Genomic DNA, 13,995 nt, shown 5'->3' on the forward strand with positions numbered 1-13,995 from the left:
GAGTTAAGTGGTAGGTGGTAGGGAAAGTTCCAAAGGATCTCACCTATGGAGATTTTCAAGCATGTCAGAGAACTGATCGTAAAACAGGTCAATCAAATTATTGTTTTATTAGGTTGTTTTTATTAAAAACTCATATATTGTATTTTTTATCACCCAGTGCACAATAATACCATGCGTGTTGAATAGTTCACACATTTAATCCATGATGAACCGATTGTTGGTGATCACTCATGCCTACAATAATTACAAATTGATACATGCATCCCCACCATAAACAGCCTAAACTGGCCTGTGTGTTGTACATTTACAGTCCAATTATTGTCCTCTGAAACTCAGGTTAGGGCTTTAGGACAATGGATTATGTAAGCAATCTATAAACTACATTGTCTGCATATAAACGAGCATTTCAATATATTCCAATAATACCCTAGAAGAGTCAACAAGACGACTGCTAAATATCCACTCCAGTTTATTGTCCATTTTACAGACAGCAAGACTTGTTTATTGGTTCAAAATAATAATACTATATTGGTATTGCAAAAGAGGTGCTTTTTTCCAGAACTAGAGTTCCCATTTTACCCTAGGAATTGTGTGATCTTCTGTAAGTATGTGGACTCAAGGCATTTCTGTACATATTCTTATAGATCTTTTCCATACTCTCTTCAAAGATGACCCGATGACTCTTCCCCTTGTATGCCGAAGCATTATTGCACCAGAACTCCCCATTGTCTAAATGGACAGAGGTATCACGTGTGTATGGAAGGCTGTGCAGGAGGAAAGAGAATAGATAATCTTGTTATTTTACTCAATAACAACAGAGGGAAAAACTATTACATAGAAGGGACAGTAAATATATAAAAATAGAGAGCATAATAATACAGTTGTGCTCAAAACTTTACATACCCTGGCAGAAATTGTGAAATGTTGGCATTGATATTGAAAATATGACTGATCATGCCAAGAAAATGCTCTTTTATTGAAGGATGATGATCATATGAAGCCATGTATTATCAAATAGTTGTTTGGCTCCTTTTTAAATCATAGTGATGACAGAAATCACCCAAATGGCCCCGATCAAAAGTTTCCCTCCCCTGGAATGTTTGGTCTTGGTACAGACACACAAGGTGACACACACGGGTTAAATGCCAATTAGAGGTTAATGTCCCACATCTGTGGCTTTTTAAATTGCAATTAGTGTCAGTGTATAAATAGTCAATGAGTTTGTTAGCTCTTACATGGAAGCACTGACTGGGCTAGATACTGAGCCATGGGGATCAGAAAAGAACTGTCAAAAGTCCTGCGTAACAAGATAATGGAACTTTATAAAGATGGAAAAGGACATAAAAAGATGTCCAAGCCTTGAATATGCCAATCGGTACTGTTAAATCACTTATTAAGAAGTGGAAAGTTTGGGGATCTCTTGATACCAAGCCAAGGTCAGGTAGACCAAAAAAGATTGCAGCCATAATTGACAGAAGAATTGTCCGGAATTCAAAGAAAAACCCCACAGACAACCTCAAAAGAAATACAGGCTGCTCTGGAAAAAGACAGTGTGGTTGTTTTGAAGGAGCACAATATGATGACACTTGAACAAAAATGAGCTGCATGGTCGAGGTGCCAGAAAGAAGCCTTTACTGCATCGATGACACAAAAAGGCCTGGTTATGCATGCCAAGGTTTTGTCAGGCATATTGTAACTGGGTTTTTTTGTGGCATTGGTGCAGTAAAAGCTTCTTTCTGGCACCTCGAACAAACAGCTCATTTTTGTTCAAGTATAACCATATTGTACTCCTTAAAAACAACCACACCATCTTTTTCCAGAGCAGCCTGTATTTCTTTTGAGGTTGCCTGTGGGGTTTTTATTTTGAGTTCCGGACAATTCTTCCGTCAATTATGGCTGCAATCTTTCTTGGTCTACCTGACCTTGGCTTTGTATCAAGAGATCCCCAAACTTTCCACTTCCTAATAAGTGATTTAACAGTACTGATTGGCATATTCAAGGCTTTGGACATCTTTTTATGTCCTTTTCCATCTTTATAAAGTTCTATTACCTTGTTACGCAGGACTTTTGACAGTTCTTTTCTGATCCCCATGGCTCAGTATCTAGCCTAGTCAGTGCATCCACGTAAGAGCTAACAAACTCATTGACTATTTATACACACTAATTGCAATTTAAAAAGCCACAGATGTGGGACATTAACCTCTAATTGGCATTTTAACCCGCGTGTGTCACCTTGTGTGTCTGTACCAAGGCCAAACATTCCAGGGGATGGAAACTTTGGATCATGGCCATTTGGGTGATTTCTGCTACCATTATGATTTAAAAAGGAACCATTTGATAAGAAATGGCTTCATATGATCATCATCTTTCAATAAAAGAGCATTTTTTGGCATGATCAGTCATATTTTCAGTATCAATGCCACAATTAATGCCAGGGTATGTAAACTTTTGAGCACAACTGTATGTAAAAAAAAAATTATATATATATATATATGCAGGGGCAGTGATGTCACAATTGCTATCTCATCCAAGAAGATGCCTTGCATTCATTTAGAAAAATGCAAGGTGTTTTGTGAATGACACCCATGCCAAGTAAGCAACCTCCTGTGTTCACTGAGCAGTAGGGTAGCCATGGGCCCCAGGAGCTAGTGGCAATATCTGTAGTAGTGGTTCCTACTACAGTGATTTCCAGCTTCCACAGGGATTGGTCCGGTATGGCATATACATACTTACATTAGTCCAGTGTTTCTCAACTCCAGTCCTCATGGACCCCCAACAGGTCATGTTTTCAGGATTTCCATTATTTTGCACAGGTGATTTGATCAGTTTCACTGCCTTAGTAATTACCACAGCTGTTTCATCTGAGGGAAATCCTGAAAACATGACCTGTTGGGGGTCCATGAGGACTGGAGTTGAGAAACACTGCATTAGTCAAAGCCATACCTAAGCCTACAGCTTTAATCACCCTCAAGCTTTATTAGTTTGATTTACTGACTTGGAACAAGTATGCAGATAAGACTTCTGAATTCTCTACACATTTTCTGATATGCATACTTGCTTTAGGGGAATTATACTGACGGTACTGAAGGTAGAGAATGAGTCCAACCTGTAACAACCGGTAAAAAAAAAATCACAAACAACATATATTATGCAGTCTGCCAATAACATTAACACTGCTGTTTTTGTTTTTCTCCTCCGTACCATACTTGTATTACCTGTTAATCCCACCAATAGATCTGTTATTCTGCACTGCCTATAACTAGGTGATAACAATGTTTACTTTTAAGTGAAATCAAGTAGCATGACACAGGGTAGTCTTAGATGGTCATGCAGCATAAGTGAAACCAAATGAAGCAAAAAAACTATTGAGAACAGGCAGGATTATGTATTGTAGAAGAGACATGCACTTTTTCTTCCAGAATAAAAAAAGTCATCAGCCTGTTTGCAGTCCTCTTTAAAATGTACACTGCGCATGCGCAGCTCTGCGTACATTCTGGTGCCTGTGTGGCGTTACATCATTATGTGCCAACCAATCAAGAAGGCCAAAGATCCAACACCCAGAAGAAGCCGGGTAGAAGAGGTACCTCATGGGCATCAGATCGTTGGAGGGGAGGTATTTGCAGAGTTTTTTTTTGCTTTAAAGAGCATCTACGGCAGAGAAGGGGAAGCAGTGTGCCTGAGCAGCTCTGTAACATTTCAGCGAGCACTGGGTCTGACTGGTGCATAATATACTGCATCATCATATTTAGACTCATTGTGTAACTAATGTAAATCAAACGTGGAAATAAAGCTATGAACATAGAGGTTGTTGTTGCAATGTCTGTCTGAATATCTATTTCTGGGACTTTAAATGGCCTTACAAGAACATACAAAGATGAGCTACTACAGCAATTGCAAAATAGTGATATTACCAATAAAAGTCAAGAAAACCGGCATTCTTTAAATGTCTTAGGAAGGCAGCTTAGATACAGTGCTTTGAATAGATTCTCTCCCAGACAGCCCTGCATGCAAAAGATATCTCACAGATCTTGCAGAACAAAGTCACTCGGCCTCCAAACTTCAAGCAATAAAATACAATTTTGCAACCAGTAGATTTAATTAAAAGAAGTTGTTACCTAAATAGACTGTACAAGCGGGAATGGCTCTCTGAGGACTGTAAATGTACAGTCCCATTACACAAAAAGTGTGCCCAGAGGCAGAATGACTAGATAAAGACAAGCATGGCAACAGTCCCTGTCTCCGCTGTTCCAGCGTGTGACAGGCAGCAGCCAGGTAAAGGGATTAGACTCTAGACTGACATTTACAGGCAGAGTTGCACTGACGATGAGGTAAAAGGCCAATGTAGGAAGGACACTACACCACTATCATGTATTATCAATATAAATGCTGCATCATGGGACAACTATAAGGACAAGAAAGAATATACAGTACATTTCTGTAATGAGACCTTAAAACAGACCTTTACACAAAAATAACCATTTGCACCGTTGCAATCCTTCCCTCTGCAATATTAAAAAAAACACAACTTTTTTTCTGGTACAATATTGTTTATTGTTGCGGTAGGGCTAATTTAGCGTCTTTAAAGATAGGTACATGAAATTAGTGTATAAAAGCCCAAAGACCGGAGACCAGAACCCCGTTAGAAGTGGGCAGGACCATCAGATATGAACCACATCACCGCATTGACTGCAGCCGCTAAAGAACCTATCACTGTAGGATGGGTTCAAAACTGCAATATGGACTGGGACCCAATGCCACCTCAAAAGGACCTTGTAAGCTGCTTCCAGCGTAGTCATGTTAAAGGAACATTTTGCTATGGAAGACCAGGCCTTACTCCATTCCTCAAGATCAATAGAGGTTCCCAGATCTTGATCCCAACTAGACGTTTAAGTAGTAGAAGGAGATTCAATAGCATTCAGGGAAAGAGTAGATCAGGGAGATAATGCCTGGAGCACGAGGGGAGTGTCGACATGTATGTTTGAAGGCTGTGGATTGAAAGGGATAGGTGGACTTGCACCTCAGAGAGGTCACTCAGTGGCAAAGGCATACATAGCGGGAAAACTCAGCAGGTGGTGCCTCATAAGTCACCTGGATAGAGGACCATGAAGGGAAGGTGCATGAGGTGAGGAAGTGGTGGACCTGCGTGAAGCTGTGAGATGATCACCATGAAAATGCTCCCGGCTGTTCTAGGCCTGGAGGGAAATGAAGATTGTTGAAAAGGGGAAGAAGAGGTAAAAAAAGGAGACATGAGGTCGCCCGAATAATGGACTGAATGCCAGATTCGTAAACTACAAGCTTAAAGGGGCTAAGGGGCGAAGGGCGGAGCCTGTGGGGAAGCCACAGCAGAGCCGTTATGGGGAATGGCGCACATTTGGGAAGCTCCAAGAGTACCCAAAAAGGGATATCCGAAGTGGCATAAGGCAAGAAGAGATGTGTGCCGCCGGGTAGTAATTTGATACATTAGATACTCCAAGACCTCCCCGTAGTGTGTATATAGGGTAAAGCATGATAATCTGGGCGCTTATAGGCCCAAATAAAAGAAAGAATTTTATTCTGTAAGAGACGTAAATAGACAAATGGTACGCACACAGGTAGGGTTCTGAAGTAACATAAGACTTTGGGGAGTATGGTCATTTTAACCACGTGAATACAGCCGATCCACGACAATGAGGGGAACTACCACGATTGCATGAGGTAATGGTTCGCAGAAGTGATTAGTAATTGGTCAAGAAAAGAGTGGCATACGAGAGGGTCAGTTTGATTCCCAGACAAAAAAAAGCCAAGCTTTTTTAATTATTCACCTTTTCAATTTAACCCACCCCCAGCCTTGATTCTCCCCTAGACGAGAATTATGTTGCAGCTTCCTGGGATAACAATGTCACATATCCCAGGATGTAGTACTCCTCCTCCTTATCCTCCATTCTTAAAGTCCATGAAAACATGTAAACAGGCATGTCTTCAGATCTTTGGCTGTGCATGTGCAAGACCAGGCAATGGGGGGGAGGGGTGGTGGTGGTGGATGCACTCAAACTGAAACCGACAGAATCTGGTGAAGCTGTGCATAGTAACTAATCAGCTTCTAAATTCAGCTTGTTTAGCTTTGACAATAAAACCTAGAAACTGATTGGTTGCCATGCACAGTTGCTCCAGTCTTTGTAAATCCCCCTCACTGTGACTCTGGGGATAGGCCATCTGCAAGACCAGGAGTGTATAGCCAGCTCCCCAAGAGGAAGATGGCAGCTTGGGTAGGACCTGCAGGAGAGTGGAAAAAAAAGAAGAGAACAACACTCGATCTGTTGGGCTTGTAAGTATATTAATGCAGCATAATAGGAGCACCAAATAGACAGGGGGAAATGACTGTAATTTACATTTGAAAGTGAAAGTTCTTCTTTTAAGTTTCTATTGCAATATTAAATAGTGTAAGGCCCTATAACAATGGTTGCCAGGACATTTAGAAAGATCTAATCACCCCAATGGGTACACATACAGCAGTGAATACCCAACATAGGTTCCAATATTGATACAAAATGCCAAAATCTTACCTCTCGTGCAAATCTTTTGCGCAAGGTGATGTCCGGTTTCCTATTTTATTTTTATGGACTTCCTTCCAAGTGTCAGTGTTGTCCTAAAACAGTGAAATAAGGATCATCAGTGGTAAAATACATTTCAAATGTTCTGCATTTCTAGGGACAATCCAGGGGGTTGAAGGAGATTTGCCCCTGCAATTTTTGCTCCTAAAGCAGGATATATCATCTCATGTTTTATCCTGGGCTCTTTAGGTCAATCCTAGACACTCACTTAACTATTGATATAAAACACAAATAAATTATCTGCAAAAGAATAAAGAATACACATTGTCCTGTGATACACTTTCTTCTGTTGCTGTATAGGGCTGCATAGCATAAGAAGGGGAGACAATACTTTCGCAGTCTGCAATTCTGCAGATTTTATGTCAGTACTAGACCGAATGACTGGTCATAGACCCACTAGTGGACATCATTGCACTGATAATGACCAACCATCGATGTCATCCTCATAAAGCTCACCTGAGTTACCGTCTTCTGGTTGAGATTTAACTCCACCCTTGCATTGCCTTCAAGCAATATAATCTTAGGGTTGAACTGCATAGCTGGCTCTATAAGGTAGCATACCTTAACCACTTGCCCTCCTGAGGATTTACCCCCCTTAATGACCAGGCCTCTTTTTGCTACTCGGCGCTGCATTAATTCAACTGATAATTGCGCGGTCATGCAATGCTGCACCCAAACGAAATTTACGTCCTTTTTTTCACACAAATAGAGCTTTCTTTCGGTGGTATTTGATCACCTGTGCGCTTTTTATTTTTCACGCTATAAACAAAAAAAGACCACAGATTTTGAAGAAAAAATATTTTTTACTTTCAGCTATAAAAAATATATAGTAAACTCAAAGTTAGTTATAAATTTAGGCCAAAATGTATTCTGCTACTTGTTTTTGGTAAAAAAAATCCCAATAAGTGTATATTGATTGCTTTGTGTGGAAGTTATAGCGTCTACAAACTATGGTATAGACACTGCAATTTACGCCATTTTTTTGCTATACAGCGCTGTGCTAGTTTAACGGACAATTGCGCGGTCATGCAATACGGTACATAAATGAAATTTACATCCTTTTTTTTCCCACAAATTGAGCTTTCTTTCAGTGGTATTTGATCACCTGTGCTTTTTTTATTTTTTGCGCTATAAAAAAAAAAAGTCTGACAATTTTGAGAAAAAAAAACAATATTTTGGACTTTTTGCTATAAAACATGTCCAGTAAAAAAAAATTTAAAAATCAAATTTAGTCATAAATTTCTGCCAAAATGCATTCTGCGACATGTCTTTGCTAAAAAAAACTCCCAATACGTGTAAATTAATTGGTTTACGTGACAGTTATAGCGTTTACAAATGGCGGGAAAGATACTGGGATTTTTAATTTTTGTTTTATATAATAATGGCGGCGATCAGTGACTTATGGCGGCGATCAGCAACTTAGACACTGGGGGGGAACTGACTTGGGGTCACTGACATCCCCAGTGACACCAATACAGTGATCAGTGCAAAAAAAAAAAAAACTGACACTGTACTAATGGCACTGGGGAGGAAGGGGTTAACTTTATTATTCAGTGAAAGGGTTAACTGTGTGAGGGGAGTGTTTTACTAGGGGGCGGGGGTGTGTACTGCATGGAGACACACTGATCCGGACAGATAAACTCTTCTGTCCCGATCAGCATGTCAGGAGCTGTCAGAGAGCAGAGCTACTGCAGCCCTGCTCTCTCTCAGTGATTGCCGCTAATCGCTGGGACACAGCCGGTAACGATCGGCTGTGACCCGGCGACTGACATCCGCGGCCGTGATTGGCGGGACAGGTAGGGCGGCGGCGCGCCTCGCGCACGCCCCCTACCTGTTTTGAAAACACACGTTTTAAAACGTGGTTTTGCCCAGCCGTGCCGCCCTGCCACCGTATTTCTACAGTGGCTGGGCGGCATGTGGTTAAGCATAGCAGCTGGAGTGCCTAGTGCTGGAGGAAGCATAGTTTTGGAATGTCTTCTAGGGAGAACTGAGACCCCCTAACGTTTGCAGGATTTTGCCTGAAGGCCCGGTGATGACACCCTTGCCTAGGCGTTGTGTGTAAAAGTCAAGGTTATTGGCAAATGTATTTTTTTTTTTTTTAAAACATAACCCTGTTTTTTACATGGATGGTGGGGGCCTAAAACATAAGTGAACCATACAACCATGATACATTAAACGTGTATGCACAAAATTTAAAAGGATTGCAGTTGCCCTTTAAGAAGATATTTCATTTACAGAATACAAGTGTTAACCAGAAACGTTCTTTAGGTTACATACAGATCCCTTGCTAGATAGAGGCTTTAAAAGTCCTTTGTGTCTCTGTCCAAGGATTAACATTAATTAGCTCTCTAACTAATATGAAGGATAATATACGTGTCATTAAATTCTAATTAGGAAATAATGAATGCCTGTCAGTGGTGTTGGGTAAATTAACCATTTTAAATAGGGCTGGGTAATGATTAGTCTTACAAACAACTGGAGCCTGCAAAATATGAAATTATTTTGGTGACTTTGAACTAATGTATGTGATGAATTTAAAGGAAATAAGCAGGTAGTTGGTATAAACAGATCACAGAAGCATTCAAAACCACCAGTGAATCTACATATTCTAGAGATGCTACATTAGCTGTGCCAATAATCCAAACATCAAATAAAGTGGATGCAGCTCAAAATAAAGGTATGCAGGTCCACCACTTTGCACCAACTATCAAAATGGGTAAGATGTGAAAACTAAGCTGCCAAATATGGAGCTTGGTGAATCTCAGCAACTAATGAATTAGAATTTACAGTCTCTAGAGTTTTAAGGAATGGTGCAAAAATGGAAAAAAAACAAAAAACAAAACAAAAAAAAAAAAAGAATCTGGAGCAGCTGTGCATGGCAACCAATCAGCTTCTATCTTTCATTTTTAAAGCTTAATTGAACAACCAACCTGGATATAGAAAATGATTGGTTGTAATGCACAGCTGCACCAGAATCGGTCTGCTCCAGTTTTGATAAATCCCCCCCAATGAATGTCTGTTCTTTCAATGTGAGAGGTCAGAAGACAGCATCAGATGTATTTATGTTGACCATAAGTTCATAACTGCTCTTTACAATAGTGGTGTGCAGAACCTTGATTAGGATGGGCTAAAGCAACAAAAGACCAGGCCAGCTGCCATTACTTTCGGAATAAGAAAAGTCAAGACGTTTTCTTGAGGTGTAGAGCAAGCAATCCGCTATGACCATTGTACTCCAGTTTTTTTTTTATTGCAAGCTAGTCTCATATCGAAAAGGAAAAGGTTACTAAAATTATGAAAATTCTCGTAGGATAGAATACAACTTCGGAAGTGATGTAATGTATTCTTTCGTTTCCAACCATGCATGGTCTTGGTCACTTGATTTTTTTTTCATACAAATACTATTATTATTATTATTATTATACAGTATTTATAAAGCGCCAACAGTTCGCTCAGTGCTGTACATTACAATGGGAGACAGTACATGCGACAGTACAATAACAATACAATGCAATATACGAGGGGTTCGAGGGTCCGGTGTCTTGGAGCTTACAATCTAGGAGGGAGGGGGTAGTGGTACAGGAGGAAATAGCTGTGGGGGATGGAGTGGTAGGAAGAGTGGAGGAGGTCGGCAATTAGCAGGGGGTGGGGTAGGCTTCCCTGAAGAGGTGGGTATATACTATATTAAATACTAAATACTATATTAATTACATGACAATTGTTTGCTCTATTATCTTATGAGACAATTTTTTGTGCTTTCCAATATTTTCGCATTAAAATGTCGTAAAAGAATGCTTTTGAAAGCTGTGTACTAACAAACCGATTATCGGAAGATCGCTCTGAAAGTGTTTTTTTTTAACATCTGATATTCTCATTACATGTCCTAGGCATAAGAGCTAAATGAGCAGCATACATAAATGGCACACACTAAATTAAAAGTAATTTTTGGTAGATCTCAACTTTAAATGGCTGACATTTACTTTAACCACTTAAAGACTGCCTGCATGCAATGCACTGTGGACCGGCGGTCTGTGCAGGCAAAGCAACATACTAGTGCATTGCTACTTGCTTCCAGGTTTGGGGCGCGCGCTCCTCCGCCAACACCTCCTGTGATTGTACACAGCAGGAGTCTGTCAGCAATTCCTGGCCAATTATTAATGGCCGTGACCTGATGATTGGCTGTGTCCAATCACAACCCAGAACCCTGTGTTGACAATTAACATAGGGCTCTATACAGAGAGAACAATCCCTCTGTTTCTTATCTTTGCAAAGCAGGAATAGGAAACAGAAAGATTTGTTAGTAAAAGCAGCACACATTACAGTATTAGGCACACATTTAACCCCTCGTTCGCCCTAGATGTTAACTCCTTCCCAGCCAAGGTAATTAGTACAGTGACAGTGTATAGTATTATCACTGATCACTGTATTCGTGTCACTGGTGATGTCAGTTGCAGTTAGTCAATTTTCCCCCAGTGCCAGTTAGTGTCAGACTACAATCCACACTATTGCAGTCTCATTATAAGTCACTGATCACCGCCATTAGTAGTATGAAAAAAACCCCACAAATAAATATACAAGAGTTTGTAGGCGCTATATGTTTCAGGCAAACCAATCAATAACTTTGGTTAAGCGCTGATGGTGGCATGAAACGCGTTAGTTGGAGTGCTATGTTCCCTCTTTTGTACATTGTGGAGTGTCTATTTTGAATAAGTCCAAATAAAGGTGATTTTATTGGATGTGCGGCCGACTGGATATTTCTTTTCTCCCATGATGTCTGCTACAAACGGGGCCAGCACCTACTAATGTGCAGTGGAGGTGATACAGGTGGAGACCAGCCTTGAGCAGTGATTACTCTTCAATCAATATACACTTATTGGGATTTTTTTTACCAGTAGCAGTAGCTACAGACAAGTAGCACAATATATTTTGACCAAACGTAATGAAGAAATTCGATTTTTTTACTTTTTTACTGGATATGTTTTATAGCAGAAAGAAAAAAATATTGTTTAGTTTTTTTTACATTTTTGATCTTTTTTTCATTTATACTGCAAAAAATAAAACAAACAGTGGTTCAGCATTGCTCGACCGCACAATTATCAGGTAAAATAAGCACTAGTGCTAAATAGGAAAATGGTTATAAAGAGGGTAAAATATTATGGAGCACAAGTGGTTAAAAGGTCAGTAAATTTAAATAAAAACAGTTCTGACAAGATCTTGAAGCCTTTAGGTATATAAATTTATGCTATTAAAAGTGTGTTCATACATCTGTACTCATGGCTCCTGGGAAAAAAATGGTTGCAACAACGACTCTAGGTAAAAAGTGACATTTCCCAAGAAACTTAATGCTACCGTTACGTTTTCTATCATTTATACCACTGTGAAAAATGTTCTCTGTCCTTCACACAAACACTGAGCATTTACAGTGAATTTTATAGAAAAAAAAAAACAGCAAGAGAATAAAGAGCAATGTGGAGTAATGAGCCACAAATTGATGAATATTTTTAATTAAACGCTGCCGAATGGAGAGAAGGAAGGAAAATTCCTGTGGGTTATAAATTTCAGAGACTCTACGGAGGCCTTGGAAATCACTGGCGCTTGCCATTCAGCGCTCATGCCTTTAAACTCCCGTGGCAGTAGAACATTTGTAAAACGGAACATCAGAATCAAATTTCAAAGCTCAGCGAGCTCTCATGCTAATATGTTCTTGTTAGACATCTGATCATTTGTACTGGTTAGCTGTAATTACCAGAATCTCTCTGTTCCACTCCATTCCTTCACTTTTCTTCTTTCTGCAGGAATCTCTGACACCCCTGCGTCAAATATCTGACACTCTATTTGGATTTTCTCTTTTATTTCAGAAAAATTAAACATACAACAATTCAAATGCATAGGGTAGAGGTAGAACCAACAAACTCAGTGGTCATAAAAGGTGGAAACTTCTTGAGATGATGCAGAAGAAAGCCATTTGGTAACAACTTTTTAAAAGAGAAGTATGGCCAAAGCTATTTTGACTATACTTCTCCTATGGATCACACTTCATTCTGTACTCTTAAAGCCCGCTGTCGGGATCCGCCCAGAAGTCTGACTAGCAGCTGGCTCAGAATGCCGCTGAGAGCCTGAATCAGCTGCTCATGTCCCCTCCTCAGCCCAGCACTCCAGTGTGTGCTGGGGGGGGCAAAGCAAAGAGCCGGTGGGTCATCAGCTCTCTTCTCACTGAAGACCGGGAACTGAGCGTTCAGTGGCCATTGATTGCTAAGCTCTCATTCTTAGAAAGGGCAGGGGACAGAAGCCACATCGGACTGATGTTGCATCCACCTAGGTGAGGATAGTTTTTTTTTTCGCTAACCCCATATGATTTCTTTGCACTACTTGGCCATACTTCCATCATATCAGAACAAGACAGAAAGATCGTCATGAGCAAAAGACACATTTACACACCTGTACAAATGGACAAAATTAGCAACAAAGGCATAACAAAAAAAAAAAAAAAACATATATTGCTAATGAAGAAAAGACAGTAAACATTTCCTTTTATTACATGTGATTTCCCATAGCTCTCAACCGTCCTTCATTTGGAGCAATTGTATTTTTTTAGAAAGCAAATCTTTCTGTCCCTCTTTCCTATAGCAGCTATCCCTCTTTTTAGTCTGATGGACTGTACATGTTATAATTTAAAGTGTTACTTAACCCACAACAGTAAAATGAGTCTGTATATGCAGTAAAGCATACTTGTTAGACTCAATGTGGAACCTAAGGGGTTAATCCTCTGCAGTGTGTAAAAAGCCCATTTGATCCTGGCTTCTCTGCTCCTCATCTTGCTCAAATGTCCATGTCTTATCTCCTGATAAGACAGACTGAACCACAGCCATTCTGCACATGCTCAGTTTAGTGTGTATTGCTAGAGTTTTTTTTTCCTTGGGAGAGTGCATGTGATCAGCACAGGGCCAATCAGCACTGTCTAGACAGAGTTAAGGGTTTTTGCATCCTCCTAGAGCAGAAGAAATTTCCTCCTACAAGCTTTAACCAGTGCTTGGCTGGACACCGATAGAAGTGACAAGACTGCTATATACTGCTGATGAGAAAAGGTATTTAGCGGTTTATATTTACTAAAATAATTGCACATCCATGTTCTGTGTACTGTGGGAGACCAGATATAGTGAATGCAGGGTCCGGGGTTTAGTAACACTTTAACTACCAAAAGTGTTATATTACTTTAAACATTTCATCTAAAGTCTAAATGATTGCATTTGCTATTTAAAAAGCCAGTACAAAGGAAGGGTAGCGGTGGAAAAAAAACACTTGTGGGTTTAACCAATCATCTTTTTTTGCACATTAATTTTTTATAATCCTAATATTTGGGGGTGTGACTACGTACATGGACTACATTGTTCTAAAGGCATCCTTTCTT

At 39.9% G+C, this 13,995-nt stretch overlaps 1 protein-coding gene across 2 annotated transcripts in view; it reads right to left on the bottom strand.

Annotated features, from left to right (window-relative positions):
- Nucleotides 1–452: 452 nt before the first annotated feature.
- SPATA6 (spermatogenesis associated 6) overlaps nucleotides 453–13,995 on the bottom strand; it is a 114,723-nt gene continuing 101,180 nt past the window's right edge. For both annotated transcript variants that reach the window (XM_089684445.1, XM_089684444.1), the window contains 2 exons: nucleotides 6,543–6,625; nucleotides 453–764 (listed from right to left, as the gene is read on the bottom strand). In XM_089684445.1, coding sequence (XP_089540571.1) covers nucleotides 581–764; nucleotides 6,543–6,625 — 267 coding nt within the window. In that variant the 3' untranslated portion in view covers nucleotides 453–580. The remainder of the gene's footprint in view (nucleotides 765–6,542; nucleotides 6,626–13,995) is intronic.

The sequence above is a fragment of the Staurois parvus genome, unplaced genomic scaffold (assembly GCF_062004578.1).
Source record: "Staurois parvus isolate SC_StPar_1 unplaced genomic scaffold, SC_StPar_1.0 ptg000347l, whole genome shotgun sequence".
NCBI lineage: Eukaryota > Metazoa > Chordata > Amphibia > Anura > Ranidae > Staurois > Staurois parvus.